Source organism: Delphinus delphis, chromosome 11 (assembly GCF_949987515.2).
Source record: "Delphinus delphis chromosome 11, mDelDel1.2, whole genome shotgun sequence".
In the NCBI taxonomy this organism is placed as follows: domain Eukaryota; kingdom Metazoa; phylum Chordata; class Mammalia; order Artiodactyla; family Delphinidae; genus Delphinus; species Delphinus delphis.
In genome coordinates this window covers 41,190,288-41,212,008 of record NC_082693.1, presented here as the reverse complement: position 1 = coordinate 41,212,008, position 21,721 = coordinate 41,190,288, and the positions used below count along the sequence as shown (strand labels likewise).

At 42.1% G+C, this 21,721-nt stretch overlaps 1 protein-coding gene across 5 annotated transcripts in view; it reads right to left on the bottom strand.

Moving 5' to 3' along the window:
* Positions 1 to 21,721, bottom strand: part of SCN8A (sodium voltage-gated channel alpha subunit 8) — a 118,122-nt gene that overhangs the window by 78,136 nt on the left and 18,265 nt on the right. For 3 of the 5 annotated variants that reach the window (XM_060024794.1, XM_060024791.1, XM_060024796.1), the window contains exons 2-5: positions 14,404 to 14,522; positions 12,392 to 12,481; positions 11,612 to 11,740; positions 9,651 to 9,742 (exon numbers count right to left, since the gene is read on the bottom strand). In XM_060024794.1, coding sequence (XP_059880777.1) covers positions 9,651 to 9,742; positions 11,612 to 11,740; positions 12,392 to 12,481; positions 14,404 to 14,522 — 430 coding nt within the window. Of the gene's footprint in view, positions 1 to 9,650; positions 9,743 to 9,898; positions 9,991 to 11,611; positions 11,741 to 12,391; positions 12,482 to 14,403; positions 14,523 to 21,721 lie in introns of all 5 variants that reach the window. The other 2 variants (XM_060024793.1, XM_060024795.1) reach the window with 1 other exon arrangement.

Below are 21,721 nucleotides of genomic sequence, written 5' to 3'. Positions count from 1 at the left end.
TAGGAGGCAAAGAAAAGTATGGTTGTGGGCTCGTGATGTTTGGATCAAGACTGAGTCTACATGTGGTTCTCCTGGGCATGCTCACACATCAGCTAACCATAAACCATAAGACATGGCCAAGAAAGCACTGAGCACTCCCGGGGTGCCAGAACACCAGGACGGACAGCAGGTAGACACACAGCCTTGACACACAGGCCTCAAGAGGGATCTTATCCCTAATCTACTTCTTTTCTGTTTTGTTTTGTTTTTGCGGTACGCAGGCCTCTCACCGCTGTGGCCTCTCCCGCTGCGGAGCACAGTCTCCGGACGCGCAGGCTCAGCGGCCATGGCTCACGGGCCCAGCCACTCCGCGGCATGTGGGATCTTCCCGGACCGGGGCACGAACCTGCGTCCCCTGCATTGGCAGGCGGACTCCCAACCACTGCGCCACCAGGGAAGCCCCCTAATCTACTTCTTTAGACAAGACTATCACACTGAAATTCTACAGAAATCCTAACCCTGGCTCTGATCCTAACCCTAATCCCAATTCTAATCCTGAGTCTGGGTAGATAATTACTAATCTTAATCAAGTTATACAACTTACTTACGTGGCCTGAGCAATAAACCTAACCTCCTTGGATCTCAGTGTTTTCATCTTTAAAATGGGGGTGATTATAGTAGAATATCATAGGGCTGTTGCGAGGATTAAGCATGGTTCATACAAACACTTAACACAGCACCTGGCACACAGTAAATGAATCAAATGTTAACCATTTTTGTCTGAACCTTAGTTTACTCATTTGTAAAAGGTATTTAAAATATCAACCTCGCTGGGTTGCTGTGAGGTTTAAATAAGATAATGAATGTTAAATACCAAGTACAGTGCCCGGTACTTACTACCTGTTAGCTATCACTATTATACCTATGTTGCCCTCCTCAAAGAGACAGGATAATGGGATAATGACACTGCATGGCTAACCTCGTACGATGGTGATCTAATGGGTGGTGTGGACGTGCCTCTTCTTTTGCTGTATTTTGCAAGTGACTACCTAGAATTTTCAAAGTTGAGTCCAATGGTGGTAATGGATGCCGTGCCTAGCACAAGCCCTGGCACAAAGCAGACACTTAATATGTTTTTAAGTTCTTTATTGAAAGAGTAAATGAGTAAGAAGCTTTCTTTCATACAGATATCCTGAAAGGGATGTAAGGGAAATTAAAGAAAAAAGAGCCAAGAGTTAGACTGTAGAGACGTGGCAGTGTGCAAAGGCTTATGTTTGCTCACAGAGCGGGCCTTCCATGGACACTGTGGCCACCAAAGGGATCAGGAAGAGCTTGCCTGGGCTCCAGGGATAAGGCATTTCTGGCCTGATTCCTTGTCTCCTCACAGGGCTGTTCAGAAAGAGCACAAGGCAGGAATCAGAAAGCGGGAATTCTGATCCTGGCTCAGCCACTATTTATGACCCACTGTGTTTCAGAACAAACTTAAGGTCACCTCCCGGTCTCATTTTCTCATACACAGAACATGGATAAACACAGGAGCACCGGCAGTGGGCAGTGGAGGAGAAGCTGAAGAATCGTCTCTAGAAGTGTTTCGTTTTTTTTTTCTTTTTTAAATCTTTTTACCTGTGCCTTGTGGCACGTGGGATCTTAGTTCCCCGACCAGGTATCAAACCCGTGGCCCCTGCAGTGGAAGCGCAGAGTCTTAACCACTGGACCGCCAGGGAGGTCCCTCTAAAAGTCTTTAAAAATAGGGCAGAGATATTTACTTGTTCGTGATTAAGTAGCTGAAGTCTCAATCTTTTATTCCTAAGTCCTGGAAAATTGTATCATAATCTCACAGCTAGGTAAGAAGGTATTGGTGGTATAGAATAAAAGGCAGCTATAAAGAAGTAAAAATTGTTCCAGTGTTCTGGAACTCATTTCAATAAGTTGCTAAGGAATAGAAAAGTCCTTCACTGTATTTGGCTGGGTTGAGGCAGGTGTATGTTGGGCCGATAAGTCAATTCTAGGCTCCTAAAATTCTGCTTCAAAGTCAAGAGTGAACTTTGAAAGTTCTGCTTTCAAAGTCAAAGAGTGATTTTTAAAAAAGAGTAGTTGATAAACCATAATGGAAAAGAATATGAAAAAGAATGTATGTATTATGTATAACTGAGTCACTTTTCTGTACAGCAGTAATTAGCACAACATTGTAATTCAACTATATGTCAACAAAAAATAAATTAAAAAAAAAAGAGTAGTTGAATAGGTCACTGAAGAATGGCTGTAAAGTTTATTTTCCTGAACTTCTTTATGAAGAGCTTTATATAGCCATCTCTCCTGAATGGTTCAGACAATCACCTGTCTGAATACTGGATGATAGTTCAAGGCCCTTTCTACTTCTATTTTAATGAATTGAGAAATGAGCTGTAAGCTGTCATTTGTATTAGTAACAAGAGGATAAAACTTTAAAATAGTCAAACCAATGTATTTGTGACATTAATTAATTTTTAAAAACATACAATTTTAGCATAAGTCTAATCTGATTTTCCTGGGCTGGGAACTCTTTGGACAGTTCCAAGCCCATACAACAGGAAATTCCAGGCTATGAGCTCAAACTATCTTCTGTTCCATAAGGGTGGGCTCCCAGCAGCCTTGTTTGTAGGAAGTAACCTTCTCTTAGTAGTTAGATGTCAGGATGCACACCTGACCTAAATCTAGATCCTGTCCTCCAGGAATATAGAATGGGACAAGAGACAGTCCAGTAGCCTTTTCATGTGGTGGGAATGATAATGTATAAATCTGGAAGCTAAATGGTAGTCATATTCTATCATTATATTAGGATATGTCTGTGAAGTCAAGACAGCATTCTAAGGGACAGAAAAAGGAAATAGGAGCATGGAGAAGAGAAAGATGAAGACAAGGTACTCCCTGGTGTCTGGGGCCTTCTGGCTCTGCATTCTGCTTTCACTGGCTTCCAGAAGCCCCAAAGCATTCCAGCCCTTAGTTTCCTTGAAGTACTCCTGTATCTTTTTACTTGCAACCAGAGATGCTCAAATAATACACCAACCCTACATGGAACTCCTCACTTTTCTGGGGATTGACGTGAACACTCACAATCGGCTGGTTCAACATCTCTTCTCCATAAACCAGATGCCACTGCTGAAGAAATCTGTACACATGAGTCCAGAAAGCCAAAAAAAAATTTTCAAGTGTTTTCCTTTGAAGTCTGAGGCTTAGATCAACTCCTCTGTGGAGTTCTTTCAGCTTTCAAGAAGGTTAAAGTAGAGATTTAAGTTGGAAATGGTATTCAGCCGCTTATACTTCACAGGGTCTCAAAGGAACAAAACTTAATTAAGCAAAAATGATCACTAAATAACACTATGGCCAACCAAAAAGTTTACTCTCTAAGATTCTCATCCAGATTGTTAGGAGAAAATTAGAGGAAGGCACAGGAAGAAGAAAGGTGACGTAACTTAGTATCTGTAAGTGAAGCTAGGCACACAATTACTCAGCAATATTAAATGGTTACTGGATTATACCCAGGCCTCAGCCAAGACTCTTCTTCCTTCCGTCAGTGTTGATAATTGCAAATGACCATATCTGCAGACACTGACGCCAATTTATGGAAATGACGCCATCAATGCTTTTCTTTTTCTTTTGCGGTACGCGGGCCTCTCACTGTTGTGGCCTCTCCCGTTGCGGAGCACAGGCTCCGGATGCGCAGGCTCAGCGGCCATGGCTCACGGGCCCAGCCGCTCCGCGGCATGTGGGATCCTCCCGTACCGGGGCACGAACCCGCGTCCCGTGCATCGGCAGGCGGACCCTCAACCACTGCACCACCAAGGAAGTCCCATCAATGCTTTTCTTAAGCTCAACCTTCATAGTCTTGCCAGCAGTGGCTGCCACATACTAGTAAACACAGCCAAGCAAAAGTGCTCTCCCAGCAACAAGCAACACGGGTCAAAAAAAGTAAGAAGTCGCTGGTAGAATTTCTGACCCGAGGCATGCAAGAATGGAGAATCCACTGTTCTGGTTGTGAGCATAAACTGTCCTACTTCCTCAACCAGTTCATAACACCACATACCAGAATACGCAAGAAAACTAATAATCCGAAACAGAGCAGTGAGCTCCTTCATGTGACTCCTACAACAGAGTGTGACACAGAAGCCAGGCGGCGGCAAACTGGACAGCGAGAAGAAGAGGCGAACGTCCACCAGCACTGGGACGTGTCTGAGCAGAAGTAGTTAATAGACTTACTACAGAACAAGGAAAGACAGCTGGACCCGATGTACAGAAAGGTCAGCTACCAGACAGGAAGTCGGACACTTAAGAAATTTTGAGAAGCAGGTGAAGCCGCTGTCACAGAATTTCACTCCGCTCTATGTCCAAAGGCGCCTCTGAACCTCCTGTCACCTTTCCCAAGGCCCAGCAATCCCTTAAACAAATGAACAAAGCCTGCTTATGTGCTAAGTCCAGAGAAACCAGCCATGCATGCTGGGATCAAGATCGTCCACCATGCTGGTGCCAGATTATAAATAAAGCCCATTTATCTTTCCTAGTTCGTGGTTCAGGTTGAGAAATGTAACTGGTTTGAAGCAACACGAGCCACCCCTGATACAAAATGAACATCAGAACAGGCCTCAACAGCAGTAACAAGCAGCTCTCGCAACAGGGGGAAGAACAACTCCCCGGTCCCACGGTCTGGCTCGGTCCAGACAAGTCCTGGGGTACAGTCATGCCAGGTCACCTTCCCTGCTGCAGATTCAGTCCTCACAGTGACAGTTCTTGCAGGTTCTTCAGATCAAGAGTAATGTGGGAGAGACCTGGGGGCCCCTTGATTTATTTACTCAAGACTACATTCGTCTTGAGTAAGCCTGACCACAACTAAACGAGCTCTCAGAGGTGGGGCTGGGAGGGGGCGCTGGGAGTTCTCAGTGTTGCTCCCATCAGGACCACTGTGGTAAACTTCAGCTGTCTTTCCTGAGAAACAGTGTGGAAAAAGGAGAAACACAAAAGCAACTGGATTAATCACTAGAATATTTTAAAAGAAACAATGACTCTGAATAGAGTCTTAACACACTTTCTATCCCCCTTCACAGCGCAGCAGAGATTGCCACATTCATAACGGGCACATTTAAAGAAAACACCTTCTTCGTGGATACTGGGGGGGGACGGAGAAGGGCCTCTCATTTTCCCTGCTTCTTATCTGATACCACAGGTAAAGAGAGAGAGACGGTAACAAAAATGAAAGCAGAGAAATAACAAATCCAAGAGAAAAATAATCAAGAAATTGCAGCTCGAAAGAGAGCAAAATGACCAACAGAAGTAGTGCTTTGGGGAGCCATTTAAATGATGATGGAAATGAAAAGGGACTGGCAGCGAGGCCCTCCCAACCAGTTTTATTTACACCGTTAAGTGCTACACTCTAAGAAAACCCTGAGACACCTTCTTTGAGATGTCCACCCTATCTTGGGGGCATGTTAGTCCCGTGGCTCATGGCCAAAGCATGCAGGAGATGAAAATTCTGACAAAGTCACTTAGAAGTTCATTTTTGTACCCAGATAAACACAAAGTGAAAACAAAGTTTTAAGGTATACGACATTCTCCACAGAATACTTCAATGTCAAGTTGAATCCAGCAAGTTCCAGACCAAAGAAAATATTCAAAGGGTCTTTTCCTATAACTGACCCTTTTAGCACAGTTTGCATGGCACTGTTCTTCAAGTTGAGTTCTCCGAAGCAGAAGGGAAACCATGAATGATAGGTATCCAGGTCTTGAGTTGGCAAATAAAAAGGGTCAGGATGTGAGTTCAGTCTTTTCTAAGCCACAAGAAGGCTCTAAATCAAAGTATCTCTTGTATAAAAGGCTGGAGCTAACTGGTGCACTGTACTCTCCAATCTTCAGGGAGTCCTGACTGCCCTGACACATTCAGAGTATCTATCAATACCAAAGATGCTAAGAGGGAGGACGGCATCAGCCAGGTGAGCAGGGTGAGTGCTCTAGGAAAGGGAAAACTCTCATAAAGAGCTCTGTGAGAACTTGCAGGTCCCACATCAGTTCTGTGGCTGCTCTCACTCCTGTTTTTGGCAGCTTCGGCCGCATAGCACAGGGAGATCAGCTCGGTGCTTTGTGACCACCTAGAGGGGTGGGATAGGGAGGGTGGGAGGGAGGGAGACGCAAGAGGGAAGAGATATGGGAACATATGTATATGTATAACTGATACACTTTGTTATAAGGCAGAAACTAACACACCATTGTAAAGCAATTATACTCCAACAAAGATGTTAAAAAAAACCAAAAGCCGATCATCAAACCAGGAGCAGGAAAAGGCAAAAGAAAGCAACAATTCCACTGAAGTGGCCTATGAGAAAACTTGGTACCCAAAGCAATGGCTTTACTCAGAGGGAACTATGGCCTAACTCTGTAACTGTGGAGTCAAAATGACTTAGATTTCCAGTCAAGAGAGGGCCCAGGTCTACTGCCTCATACACTGGTGTTACCACCTGGGAAGGAGACCTGGGTAACAGGCAGGTAGGAACAAGGCAATAGCCCTCTACACGTAGAATGGGGAGCAAAAGGACTTGGGATTAAAAGTCACACTTTAATTCCAGTATCAATTATACCATTCACTGATAGTGATCTATTATTGGCTTTATTACCCCTTAAAGTTATTTTCCAAAGCCTCCCAAAGCCATCTCAGTTGCGGGGTGCTTCTAGAAATAGGAATCCAGGAATCTATTTCAAACTGTGAAGCTGGTGTCTAAATCTTCATACAAACCCTTTCTTTGGGTTTAGGTTTCTTCTTTATAATTGCTACTGCTAAAATCATTTATGGAGGACTACTATGGGCCAGGCACTGTGCTTATAAATATATATTTGTAATACAGAATATAAAACTAGACATGAATATATATCTATAAAACGAAAGTAATAAGGATAAATTACGTGACATCAGTCAAGAGTTATCTTGCAGAAATGCTGTGGTCAGAAGTTAACCATACAGCAGAGACAGAGACAGAGGCTAAGAGCTGCAGCAGAGACAGCATCTGCTGCCCTAGTTAGTGAGCAGAACGCAGCTTTCCAATTTAATTCTGGAAGAGAAGTTTTGAGATCACAAGAACATAAAGAGACAGATGCCTTGCGGAGTACGCTGGGGGAAGTGAGCAGAAAACATGGGATCATATTTAAAAGAGGCCAGAGGAGGAAAGAGACCAAAGGAAAAATGAAAGTAAAGATTTGGTGGTACAGATGTCTCAAAAAAAAAAAATAAGACAAGGCCTGCCTAAGGCTTAGGCTGCCATCAACAAGCTTCATGAAGCTGCCTAAAGAATGAGCTGAATTTTCTGTCAAACGGATTTGAAATGGCTAGGAACTAAACCTTGATAAGTCAGGGTTATAGTTTTTTGCCAAGGAGAATATACTCCAACTGACACCCAGCCTCTGGTTGATAAGCAGTAAGCTACCATTGCTAAAAATAAAGGAATTCATTTTAAAAAAAATATTTATTTATTTGGCTGCACTGGGTCTTAGTTGCAGCACATGGGATCTTTTAGTTGTGGCATGCAAATTCTTAGTTGTGGCATGTGGGATCTAGTTCCCTGACCAGGGATCAAACCCAGGCCCCCTGCACTGGGAGCACCGAGTCTTAGCCACTGGACCACCAGGGAAGTCCCAAGGAATTCGTTTTCTTTTTCATTTAATAAATTTATTTATTTTTGGCTGCACTGGGTCTTTGTTGCTGCACGCGGGCTTTCTCTAGTTGCGGCGAACCGGGGCTCCTCTTTGTTGCGGTGCACGGGCTTCTCATTGCGGTGGCTTCTCTTATTGCGGAGCACGGGCTCTAGGCGTGCAGGCTTCAGTAGTTGTGGCACATGGGCTCAGTAGTTGTGGCTTGCGGGGTCTAGAGCACAGGCTCAGTGCTTGTGGCTCACGGGCCTAGCCGCTCCGCGGCATGTGGGATCTTCCCGGACCGGGGCTCGCACCCGCGTCCCCTGCATCGGCAGGCAGACTCTCAACCACTGCGCCACTAGGGAAGCCCGGAATTTGTGTGTGTGTGTGTGTGGTACGCGGGCCTCTCACTGTTGTGGCCTCTCCCGTTGCGGAGCACAAGCTCTGGACACGCAGGCTCAGCGGCCATGGCTCACAGGCCTAGCCGCTGCGTGGCATGTGGGATCTTCCCGGACCGGGGCATGAACCCGTGTCCCCTGCATCGGCAGGCAGACTCTCAACCACTGCGCCACCAGGGAAGCCCTGGAATTCATTTTTAATAGGGCCATAATTTACTGGCCCGCTTCATAGCCCAAATCTGTAAATGGAGAAACTTGAGGTTTACCTTCCTGAGGTTCTCAGTAAGCTACATTCTAAGTCTTCCCTCTCTCGGATTCTACCTCCGTGCTTCCCTCTCTCTGCATCTGATATCTAGATAACGTGTTGAAAAGGGGAAAAGAGGAATTATTTTTGGTTCAGCCACAAGGAGAAGAGCCACGTGATGCCAGGAATAGGATGCCTCTGTTCTTCATGTCCCTGTTTCTACAAAACTGCAGTGGAAAGCCTGGCCTCTCGGGAGTCTTCCCTGAAAACTCCTGAACATAACCAAAGTCGAACCAGCAACAACATAGTCTTGACTTCTGCCACATTTCTGCCAACAATATTTTAGTTAGCAGACTAACTAAAATATCTTTCCTTCCAGACTTCAAGACTGGTCTTTAGAAAAATAGTGATTACCTGGTAGAAAGGATTTGAATTAAATTAGTGGATCTCAACCTGGGGGTCACAGGTGGGCTTTGGTGTTGTGGGGTGGTGCCTGTGACCTTTCATCTGATTCTCAAAAGGATTCAAAACCTTCAAAAGGTTAAGAACCACTGAGCTAGCTCAACCAGAACCAAGGAAAAAAAAGGCAAAAATTTTAGAGAGACTGTCAATCAACTACCTCTCAACCACCCGCGGATTCCTTTTTTTTTCCTTATGAAGTTTCTGTACTTTTTTGTTTGCCCGCATGTTTAGACGTATCTTATCTTACCTTTGACTTTTTTTTTTTTAACAGCACCTGCATAAGCTTTCACTGGGATTTATGTTTGAGAATGGTCTCTGAATACATACGTAGTAGATGTCTACTGGTTCTTATTCTAGTGAAACAGACAGCAACAGAATGTGATAGACAGTGATTATTAAAGTTCAGGCTCTTAAATTTGTCTGGAACACTGGACTAGTTAACTGGGTAAGGTCTCTTCTGTGATTAAATAATTCCATTAACACAGTAACAATAAAAGTACAATTCTTCGAATAACATCCCATCAGCAAACCATGCGACAGGAAGCCTAGAAATCATAAGCAATGGAATGATGGTGAATGTTAAAATTACTGTAATTCCATGAGGCTAGGAAGCAAGTGATTGATATTCAAAGAGACAGCTAGCTCCGTGACGATTCTTTCAGATATTGTAAGATCCAAGTGATTCTTAAGCACGTGCTTTTTCAAAGCATGGATGGAATGGGGGCCGCATGCCTAGCAAGCACTGTCAGAGATACTGCTAAGGACCAAAGAGCCATTCCAGAGAACGTCTCCCAGGACAAACATGCGGAATGCAAGGCCATATCAGCTGTGCTGATGCCGCTTTAGAATGTGGTGGACAAAATGAATGGAGGAGAGAGAGGAGATGAGGCAAAGTCAGTCTTGTGTTTAAATTTTCTCACCTGGAATTACAGAGATAGTTTTCAAAGCTCGCAGAACCCTGAATGTTCTCAGCGCTGAGACATTGCCCAGGTCCACAAACTCTGTCACATATCTGTAGTAAGGGAGGTCACGCACAGACACAAATGACAAACACGGACACAAACACAAACACCGAAGGAAAGAAACAAAACCACAACAAAACAAAAAGTACAATACGTCACGTCAGGGCCCTAACCCAACACCTAACACCAACCCCGGGCCATCTTACCTGGGATTACCGAAATAGTTTTCAAAGCCCTCAGTACCCTGAAAGTGCGTAGAGCTGAAACATTGCCTAGGTTTACAAACTCTGTTATATACCTGCAGAATCAAACCAAAGTTAACTTGTAATGGTACCACTGGGCGAGGGTTTGAGAACGGGGGTAAGAAAGGGTCTTATATACAAGCTATGGTTTCATTTATTTCCTTGAAAAAGAAAAGTTTCAAAATATAAACATTTAAGGAACACATTTTTTTTTCAATTGGGCAAGGAGAATTCAAAAGTGTATCTGAAGGAAGTGATACCACCAGAAGGTTCCTAGGGCTTCCTTTCTTCCTCAGCATTGTGATGTGCAGATCCCAATCAGAATGACTACTTAGTCCATTCACTTCTTTTTTAGTAAAAAGGAAGGCCAGGAGGTATTCAAAGGCTTATGTCTCCAAGTTTTATGAACAATTTCTTAGGAAAAGGAGACAAATTTCTGCAACAGGAGTCTCATAAAAACAAACCTACATCAAAGTAACTCCCTAGTTGACAACGGCAAAAATGCCTAAATCTCTGCATAAATGACTTATCTAAGAGTTGTATGCATATCTTTGCAGTCATGCCTACAGATGAAGTTTTAGCCCGTGACATACAAAAACAGGGCTAGATCATGGGATCAGAGCCAATATTGTGTTAAGTGCTCATTTAAGTGCCAATGTGGCACTGTGGCACTGTGTTAAGTGCCCATATTGTGTTAAGTGCTCACCAGCTCTGTGCCTAGCAAGGACACTTAAATTTTAAATGAACACCAATGTGTATTCATAATGCTGGAAAGCTAGAAATTGTCTTAATATAACAGAAAGTCAAAGTTCCAGTTTCAAATATTCAATGCATATCATTCATTCACACTTTACAGTTGAAATACATTTTTCTATCTGACGTTCAGACCCATACATACACAGATGCACTCCATTTCTTACACGTCTGTGTGCATACACATGAACACACACACAATCTAGACAACACACTTAGCCCCTACCAAACCGCAAAGTACTTTCCCAACCTGAAAATAAAAATAAAGTCTGCTATAACTCTTCTATCACCAGCTAAACTTCCCAAAGAGATACATTTTCGTTGTTAAAACAACACAGATTACCCTAGCATACCAATGTGGGGTTACACTGCTCCCTAGTAATAACAGTTTGAAGCTCTGGTCGGTAATTCTTTACGAAGTGACCAGATTGGATACACTTGGCTCATGTTTTGACTCTAAAATATGCTCTGAATTCCGCAACATCTGGATAGCCTCATGAAATTACATGTGATATAACATACCCAGGACACTGAGTTCCAGCCTAAGGTTTACACCTAAAAAATCTGAGGTCTTCACCGAGGCCGCCTAGTGATAATTGTGCGACCCCGGGTCAATGCTGTAGGGGAAAATAAAATATGAGGAGTGTCAATGGGAAATCACTTCCTACTTTCTCTCCCAGCTGTCAAGCCTCTGCTCACCACCTCCCATATATACATGCTGTCATTTCCTGAACCACAAGAGGCCCTCATAAGCAAGAATCATAGGCATAAGTCCATACCACCACCTTACACGGTTATCCATTAATTCCTCATACAACTAAGCCCACCAACTCACACTTACAAACTGTCATACAAACACACCCAAGAGTACAACCACACACACATAATCACCCAGAACACCAATAAAGTAAGCAGAGAACTTACGCCATCATGATGACACTGAAATCTAACCAGTTCCACGGATCCCGTAAAAAGGTAAAGCCATCTATGCAGAAACCTCTTGCAATGATTTTCACTAGTGATTCAAATGTATAAATCCCTGTGAACGTGTACCTGTCAAAGAAACGGATATCTTGAGGTAATTTCTGAACAGACAGAAACTTTAAATGAATCTTTTAAGATAACACTTGCCGACGGATGGCTTCAACTAACAGAGACAAAACAGAAAGAACACAGCCAATGCAGCAGAAAGGAAGTGAGGAAGAGAAAGGGATGCTTCAAATGAAAATTACTGAAATGCACAAAGCAAGAACTCTGGAATGTTGCACTGGGCCCTGACGGGTATTGCAAAGAAAAAACTCTGTATTGCCATCTAGCACATGATCATTTTGAACCAGGCGAGGAGGCCCCACAGCTAATTTTAACTTGAGACAAGTCAAAAAGAAAGGGAAAGCTAATGTTGGAGAAGAAGGCAGTATCATCAGGAACTGAGGTACAAGATGGTGATGGGGCAGCAAGTCAAAGCACTGGCTGACACAGGAGAGGGCAGAGGTGATGAGTAGTAACTTCCAGGGCATACTTTCTCTTTCTAGAGTTGACTTCTAAGGATAGTTCTTAAATTCCACACGTATCCTCACACATCTTTGTGACATGAAAAGTGGGCAATAATTTTCTTCCTTGGTGGATAAGCTGTGCAGTGCAAGATTCAGTGACTAAAAATACTTAAAACAAGCTGGCAGAAAAATAAATAAATGAGCTACTTACTCCACATTCTTCGACCATTCAGGAGGGTTACTAAAAGTCATGAATACACAGTTGGTCAAAATAGTGCACATAATGATCATGCTAAACACTGTAGAAAAAAGTCAAGGGAGAATATACAAAATCTGGCCAGTTTTTATCCTCAGGAAGCAAACACACATCGCATTGGGTATCACAGGAATTAAATCAGTAACCTGAAAGGAGACAAAGCACAGAGAGGAGGAAAAGGCGAGGTGATAATGAAAACTGTGGTCATCACCATGAACAGAGAGTGCCACCATGTGGACCCACACCTGGCCAGAGAATGTGAGTGGACACAGCAGCATGGCCACTCTCTTTCTTTCAAAAGCACTGTCACTGCTCTACTCCTTTTGGATAAACATTTCTCCCTCTTACCACTGATGCCTCTAAATACCTCTCTGCCCAATAACCAGAAATCTTGCAGTCCACCAGATGCCAAAGTCATCAGGTGAGAAAATAAATTAAATCTAATCTATATTATTCAGTAGTCATTTATTGTTAATTATCTTGCATTACCCGTTATTTGGAAATGGGCATGTCATTAATGATTTTTCTTTTTTTTAATAGTCTTCCAAAGGTCTGATTGTTCTTGTGGGGCAAGGCAACAGTCAATGTACGCTGAATTTGTCCCATCTGGGAAACCAGTTATGGTACATTGGGTAAGGATTTTAAGGACATCTGCACCACCGTCCTCCTAAGAATTAGGTAACGAGGCAAATTCATCTGATCATTCTGAAAGTGCCTGGGAATGTTTATGGGTAGCAAATCATTCTGTGGCCATTTTAATTCCATCCAGGATCTCTCTCAGCCCTTCCTGTTCTTGTCTACTGAGAAAAATTAAACGGCTTCAGGTCAATGTGAGTTACTCGAACTCAAACTGTCACTTTAATAAGCACAGAAGCCATATCTCATTTGTTGCTAATTCACTCTCTCTTGCTAATGGCATTCACTATCTTCATTCTATTAGTGGAGTTTTAAAAAGAAAAACTACTTCTTACAGCTGGATTTTTTTCTTCACTACAGCTGTATTTTTCTTCAGGGAATAACAACATGTTCTGGCTAGACGAGAAAAAACACCATCTTCTGATCCAGCAAAAAGGGAAGAAGTCCATTGTGAGTTATTTATTTACTTATAAGCCTTTAGGTTTCAGATCTATGTTGCTTGTAAACCAAAGATTCCAGACCAGGTTGCGAAGTTCTTACTGTTAATAAAACGTGCAAAAGCTCAGCAAACCTATTTACAAAGTAGCAACTGCTGGTTTCCTCATCCTACTTGGAGGGTACAAAAACCCTGAAGCATGGGACTAAGTACTGTCAAATTGAAGGCCAACCATGAAAGTTTAAAGTCACTATGCAAAGTTGCTAACCCCATCACATAATTTGTCATCTGTCATATACTCTCCTATATTAATAAGACATAAAAGTCAAGCTACATGAATAAATGGGCATTTTCTGTTTAAGGGGAGCAAAAACACCAAAACAGATTCATAGCAATCTTGCAATCTAGATCTAAACCTCTGTACCAAGGAGGCCATTTAATCTGAAAAACTATCCTAGATACTTTCTAAGCTCACTGTTCAAGAAATCAAAAATATTCAAGGCAGATCTCTAAAACACTCATTCAATTATTTGTAACTCAAGAAGTAGCCTTTCAAAAATTCTAATATGGACTTTAATATATAAGAAGCTGAACAATCTTGAAGTCTGAGTGCTTTAAAAAGTAAGACTTCAGTAAAAGGTTACCATCTTCATTTGTTGCTCTTAATGATACCCACAAAATTCCAGACTCCCATGACATCATCCTAAGAAAAAAGAATTTGCTGCAGCTCAACTCAGGATTCAGCAGAAGTCACTCTTAAAACTTCTAACTGGTGGGATAGTCACCTACACTATTGGTAAAATACTTAATATACAATCAAGTTGTCCACATTCAGAAACACACACCAGCGACCATGCAACTCCTGCACACACTCCACATTTGCAGAAAAGGATATGAATGTATCAAAATTTTAATAGCTATTCTTCGTATCAGGTTAAAAGGACTTAAAATGTACAAGGCAGGCGTGGCACTAAATCTGAAGAGAGTTTTCCCTCTGTTTAATACTACAAAGGTCTGTGGAAAAAGAGAGAGAGAAATTATTAAAGCATGGGAATTAATCATCACATGAAACAACATTTTTCTAGGCAAGAAATAAACTCAAATGTACTTGTAAGTTTTACTTCCCAGTTTGGTGTCTAGGGCAAGAAACCTTCAGGCAATATTAAGGCAAGAGAAACCTCTTTCCCTCACCTCCCTCCCCCCTCCCTGCCCCAGATTACATTACAAATAGATGACACTATCTCAGCAGTTTTACAGAATAAACTTTCCTTTCAGAAACAAGACATTTGAATTATACGTAAACTATTTTATGCCAGCTCTGGACAAGATACTTAAGTTTATTTTTGTTTCCCTTTTTTTTTGTTTTTTTGCGGTACGCGCGCCTCTCACTGCTGTGGCCTCTCCCGTTGCGGAGCACAGGCTCTGGACGCACAGGCTCAGTGGCCATGGCTCACGGGCCCAGCCGCTCCGCGGCACGTGGGATCTTGCCGGACCAGGGCACGAACCCGTGTCCCCTGAATCGGCAGGCGGACTCTCAACCACTGCGCCACCAGGGAAGCCCTAAGTTTATTAATTTAGGATTCATTCACTCAACAAATATTTACTCAGTGCCTACTATATGCCAGGCAACGTTCTAGGTGCTTGGGAAGTATCAGTAAACAAGGCCACCCTAGTGTGAGGAGCTTATACTCTAAGGGGGGAGACAGATAATAAATAAAAAACATAATGAGTAAGTAAATTACACCAAATGTGATAAGTGCTATGGAAAAAGGAAGAAGATCAGGGAAAGGAGGCTCTAGAGTGCAGGGGTCAGGGGATGGGGTGAATGGAGAGATGACAGGTTTGGTGTTTTTTTTTTTTGAAGTATAGTTGATTTACAATGTTGTGCCCATCTCTGCTGTACAGCAAAGTGACTCAGTTATACACATATACACATTCTTTTTTTTAAATAGTCTTTTCCATTATGGTTTATCCCACGAGATTGGATATAGTTCCCTGTGCTACACAATAGGACCCTATTGTTTATCCATCCTAAATGTAATAGTTTGCATCTATCAACCCCAAACTCCGAGTCTATCCCTCTCAGGTGGTCAGGGTAAGCCTACCGAGAAGAGAGATTTGAGCAAAAACTCAAAGGAGGTGAGGAGGGTTCTTCATTCCGCCAGTATTTACCTACCAAGTCTACTCTGTCTGGCTTTTAAGAGCCTCCATTATCAGCCTTGCCAAAATCATTCCTGGCATGAATCCTCCTGTCTTGCCAAACCAGTACAGGTTATAGTCATTTAAACTTTGGTCTTGGCTCTCATTGCTCATCCTACCCAGAATGCCTTTTCCTGTCGCATGACCTCAATTCAATTAAAATCTTTTTGAGCATGTTTTGTGCCGAGCATTGTGCTAAGCTCCTTGGATACAAGATTGAATAAAATTGTACTTTTAGGGAAGACATATATGTGAACTAGTAATTATGATGCAGGGTAAATACCAAGTTCAGTAACAAAAATATGCGTAATGTATGAGGCAGCAGGAGAGAGAGATTTTTCCCCCATTGGGTGGGAAATGCAAGGGAAGAGAGTGGGTTGCGAGGTGTTCACAAAGGCAGGTAACTAAACATTTGGAAGGGGTTTTAAAGGACAAGCGGAGATTAAGAGAGATTAACTGGGCAGATAAAGGAGGAAGGGTTGGCAAGGAAAGGGACCAACATAGGATTACAAAGGCACAGTAGCACAGAACTGTGGGTGTTTTCAGGGAATTGATAAGTAATTCAGTGTTGATGGAGGATAAAATAGAGAGGGGGAGCAGCAGACTGTGAAGCTGGAGAGAGATGTAGGGGCCTACCAGACTGAGTTCCTAAGGACACAAGGTCAGTGGCAGGTACACAGCCCTAGCATCTCACCGTGCAGGTGAAAAAAGCAAATGGTCAAATGCTAGCCATTTTAAGTAGGTTTTTGGGTTTGTTCTGTTTTTTAATTTAAAGCAAAACACGTTCATAATCATTAAAAAAGGAAGAGAGGACGGGCTTCCCTGGTGGCGCAGTGGTTGAGAGTTCGCCTGCCAATGCAGGGGACGCGGGTTCGTGCCCCAGTCCGGGAGGATCCCACATGCCGCGGAGCGGCTGGGCCTGTGAGCCATGGCCGCTGAGCCTGCGCATCCGGAGCCTGTGCTCCGCAACGGGAGACGCCACAACAGTGAGAGGCCCGTGTACCACAAAAAAAAAAAAAAAAAAAAAGGGAAGAGAAGACAAGTTCCATCTCATGACCCAACGATAACCTTTGCTGCTTGTATATCTTTTCAAAACTTTTCTGTATTAATAAATATAGCCTTAAAAAGACTCTCCTTCTCTCTCTCTCTCAAATGGGATTCTACCATAAATACTCTTCTGCACCTTGCATTAAAAAAATGAACGCTCACAAAGAAAAGCCCAGGACCAGATGGCTTCTCTGATGAATGCTACCAAATGTTTAAAGAATTAACACCGATCCTTCACAAATTCTTCCAAAGAATAGAAGAAAAGGGCACACTTCCCAACTCATTCTGTAAGGTCAGTACTGCCTTGATACAAAACCATACAAAGACATTACAAGAAAAGAAAACTATAGACTAATATCCCTTATGAATATAGATACAAAAAGCCTCAACAAAGTACCAGCCAACAGTATCTGGTAGCATATAAAATAAGGATTATACACCACGACCAAGTGAAATTTAACCCAGAAATGCAAAGATGATTTAACATATGAAAAGCAATCAATGTAATACAAAATATTAATAAAATAAAGCATAATTGCTGCATGATCATCTCAATAGATGCAGAAAAAACGTTTGACAAAATCCAATACTCTTTTGTAATAAAAACATTCAACAAACTAGAAATAGAAGGGAACTTCCTTAACCTGATAAAGGGCATCTATGAAAAATCCACAGCTAACATCGTTTTTAATGTTAAAAGACTAAAAGCTTTCTCCCTAAAATGAGGAACAAGGATTCCACTCTCACCACTTCCATTCAACACTGTACGGGACGTTCTAGACAAGCCAATTAAGCAAAAAATACTATTTCTATTTGCAGATGAAATGATCTCGTATATGGAAAACCCTAAGGAATAGATACACACAAAACTATCAGAGCTCATAAACGAGTTCAGCAAGGTTCCAAGACACAAGACCAACATATAAAAATCAGTTGTATTTCCATATACTAGCAATAAACAATCTGAAAATGAAATTAAGAAAACAATGCTATAGAGCGGCTGGGCCCGTGACCCATGGCCGCAGAGCCTGCGCGTCCGGAGCCTGTGCTCTGCAACAGGAGAGGCCACAACAGGGAGAGGCCCGTGTACCACAAAAAAAAAAAAAAAAAGAACACAACGCTATGGGGCTCCCCTGGTGGCTCAGTGGTTAAGAATCCACCTGCCAATGCAGGGGACACGGGTTCGAGCCCTGGTCCAGGAAGATCCCACATGCCGAGGAGCAACTAAGCCCGTGTGCCACAACTACTGAGCCTGGACTCTAGAGCCCGCGAGCCATAACTACTGAGCCTGCGAACCACTACTGATCCCGCACGCCACAACTACTGAAGCCTGTGTGCCTAGAGCCCGTGCTCCGCAACAGGACAAGCTACCGCAATAAGAAGCCCGCGCACCGCAACGAAAAGTAGCCCCCACTCGCCGCAACTAGAGAAAGCCCACGTGCACAGCAACAAAGACCCAATGCAGTCAAAAATAAATTAAATAAATAAATGTTTTAAAAACTATAAAAAGAAAAAAGAGAAAGAAAACAACTCCATTTACAAGAGCATCCAAAAGAATAAAACACCTAGGAATAAATTTAACAAAAGAAGTATAAGACTTATACACTGAAAACTATAAAACATCATTAAAAGAAATTGAAAAAAACATAAATAAATGGAAGGACATCTTGCACTCATGGATTGCAAGACTTAATATTGTTATGGTTCAATGCAATCTCTATCAAAATTTCAACTGCCTTTTTGGGCACAAACTAACAAGCTGATCCTAAAATCTGTACAGAAATTTAAGGGAACCAAAATAGCCAAAACAATCTTGAAAAAATAAGGACAAAGTTGAAGACTCGCACTTCTCCATTTCAAAGCTTACCACAAAGCTATAATAATCAAAACTGTGGTACTAACATAAGGATAGCCAAACACAGCAATAGGATAGAATTGAGAGTCCAGAAATAAACCCATACGTCTATAGTCAATTGATTTTCGACAAGGGTTCCAAGACGATTTAAAGGGGAAAGAGCAGTCTTCGATAAATGGTGCTGGGACAACTTGATAACCACATGCAAAAGAATGAATCTGAACCTCTATCTCACACCCGATATGAAAATTAACTCAAAATGGATCAAAGACCTAAATGTAAAGGCTAAAACTATAAAACTCATTGAAGAAAACATAGGTGTAGATCTTTATACCTTTGGATTAGGCAATGGTGTCACAGGTGTGACACCTGAAGCACAAGCAACCAATGAAAAAAATAGATAAACGAGACTTCATCAAAATTCAAAACTTTTGTGCAGCAAATGACACTATTAAGAAAGTGAAAAGACAACCCAAAGGATGGGTGAAAATATTTGCAAATCGTGTATCTAATAAGGGTTTAGCAGCCAGAATAGATTAAAAAAAAAAAAAAACACCTACGACTCGACAGTAAAAAGACAAATAATCCAACTTAAAAATGGGTAAGGATTTAAATAGACATTTCTACAAAGCAGATATACAAACAGCCAATAAGCACATGAAAAGATATTCAACATTATTAGTCATTAGGGAAATGCAAATAAAACCACAATGAGATACCTCTTTACATCCACTAGGATGGTAATAATTTAAAAAAAGAACATGGAAAATAACAAATGCTGCCAAGAATATAAAGAAACTGGAACTCTCATATATTACTGGCAGGAATATAAAATTGTTAATCCACTTTGGAAAACAGTTGGCAGTTCCTCAAAAGTTAAACAATGAGTTACCACATGACCCAGCAATTCCACTCCTAGCTATATATCCAGGAGAACTAAAAACAGGTTCACGCAAAAATGTATACATGGATGTTCATAAAAGCACTATTCAAAATACTGCAAAAGTGGAAACAACCCATCAACTGACAAACAGGTAAACAAAATGTGGCATATATCCATGTAACAGGATACTCTCCAGTCTTAAAAGGATTGAAATTCCGACATATGCTACAACATAGATGAACCTGGAAGACATTATGCTAAGTGAAATAAGCCAGACACAAAAGGACAAATGTTATATGATTCCACTTATCTGAGGTATCTAGAATTAGCAAATTCATAGAGGCAGAAAGTAGAATAGAGTTTATGAGGGGCCTCAGGCAGGAGGATTGGACAGTTATGGTTTAATGGGCAAAGTTTCTGTTTGGGATGATAAAAAAATTTGTGGACATGGACAGTGGCAACATGTACAACATGGTGGATGTATTTAATACCACTGAATTGTGCACTTAAAAATGGTTAAAATGGTAAATTTTGTGTTATGTATAGTTTACCACAATAAAAATATATTGACCCTTGAACAACGTGGGTTTGAACTGCTCAGGTCCACCTGTACGTGGATTTTTTCAATAGTAAATCCTACAGTGCTACACGCTCCACAGTCGGTTGAATCTGTGGCTGCGGAAGCACAGGTACAGAGGAACCGCAGACACTAAGGGAGCGCAGGTGTGGGGGACACTGCATGTTTGGAGGGCTGGCTAGAAATTATATGTGGATTTTCAACTATGCTGAGGGTCCATGGCCTTAACCCCTGCATCGTTCAAGGGTCAACTGTACATTACTACCTGAAAAGTGCCCAGTAAGGTGTTATTGATACATTTTTAAAAATCAGTTTTATTACAAGCCAAATAATAGAATTAAGAATAGTCATAGCTAAAAGTGGTTCCCAACCCATTCTGAACTTCAGAAAGATTTAAGGAGCTTTTTGAAAAATAAGGACATCTGGGCCAAGAAAAAAAAAGAAAGAGAATTTAAGTGTTTATGCATGCTACAACATGGTCTTGCAAAATCCTGAAAAGAGTTCAGACACAAAAGGCCACGTGTCGTACGATTTCGTTTACGTGAAACGTCCAGAACAGGCAAATCTTGATGGAAAGTTGGTTAGTGGCTGCCTAGGGCTGGATGGAGAGGGGATTAGGAACTCGCTGCAAATGGGTCTCTCTAGGGTGATGAAAGTGTTGTGAAACTAGATAGTGGTAATGCCTGCAAACCTTGTGAACAAAAAGCCAATGAATTGTACACTTTAAAATGGTGGATTTTCTAGCTTGTGAACTGTATCTCAATGAAAACAAAACACCACAAAAACACACACAAAACTGAACCATGTAAGAGGTATAAGACATATAAAAAGTTCTGAAGAACGATACCACATTTATGCACCCATCAGTTAGCCTAGGAAATAACGCCTTACCAATACTGCTCCTTTCTGCACTCCTTTCCAAATACACACTCTCCTTCCCACAGAGGTCAGCGGTATTTTGAATTTGGTACTGAGGACCCACCTTTCTGTGGTATATTTCCAGTTACTCTGAGCTCCCCCTTTTCTACACTCATAGAGTTTGTGTCTTTCATTATTCTCCCAGCTCTTTTTGTACCCTCCCCTCCACCCTCTCCACCTACTCCTAGAACTAAGTTTCAAGCTCTTGGAGAGCGGGAACCAACCTCACTCCTCCCACTGCCTCCCACAGCTCCAATATAACGCGCAGGCCAAGCACTCCCAATAAACGGTGGCTGGCAGACTTTTCAAAGTTCCTGTCTTCTCATCTTCTGCTCTTTCCTTTCCTAATCTGACAGAGCCACACCGGTCTCTCCACAGTAGAAAAGCAGTGCTGGTACTGAGCCATATACATCCTGGAAGTGCTCAATGCACCATCCCCAGGGTGAGAATGCACTGCAATAATGTTCTTCCTGTACTAGAAGGGACTGGTTCCAGTGGGGCACGCTGCAGGGAAAGACGAATCCTAAAAGCAAGAGGAAGTAGTAGACTTGGGGTTAGGCTGAAAGAGGTCAAGGGCTGAGCTACTGGCTCTTCCATATTTTGGCTTCCCAAAGAAACAAAGAGCCCTGCACTTTCTCAAAACCCCCTCTCTGAAGTACTTGTACTCCTCTGTGTTTCTATAGCAACCCCCTCTCTGAAAATGCCAAGCCTTTTAAATAACCTCCTCATTCAAC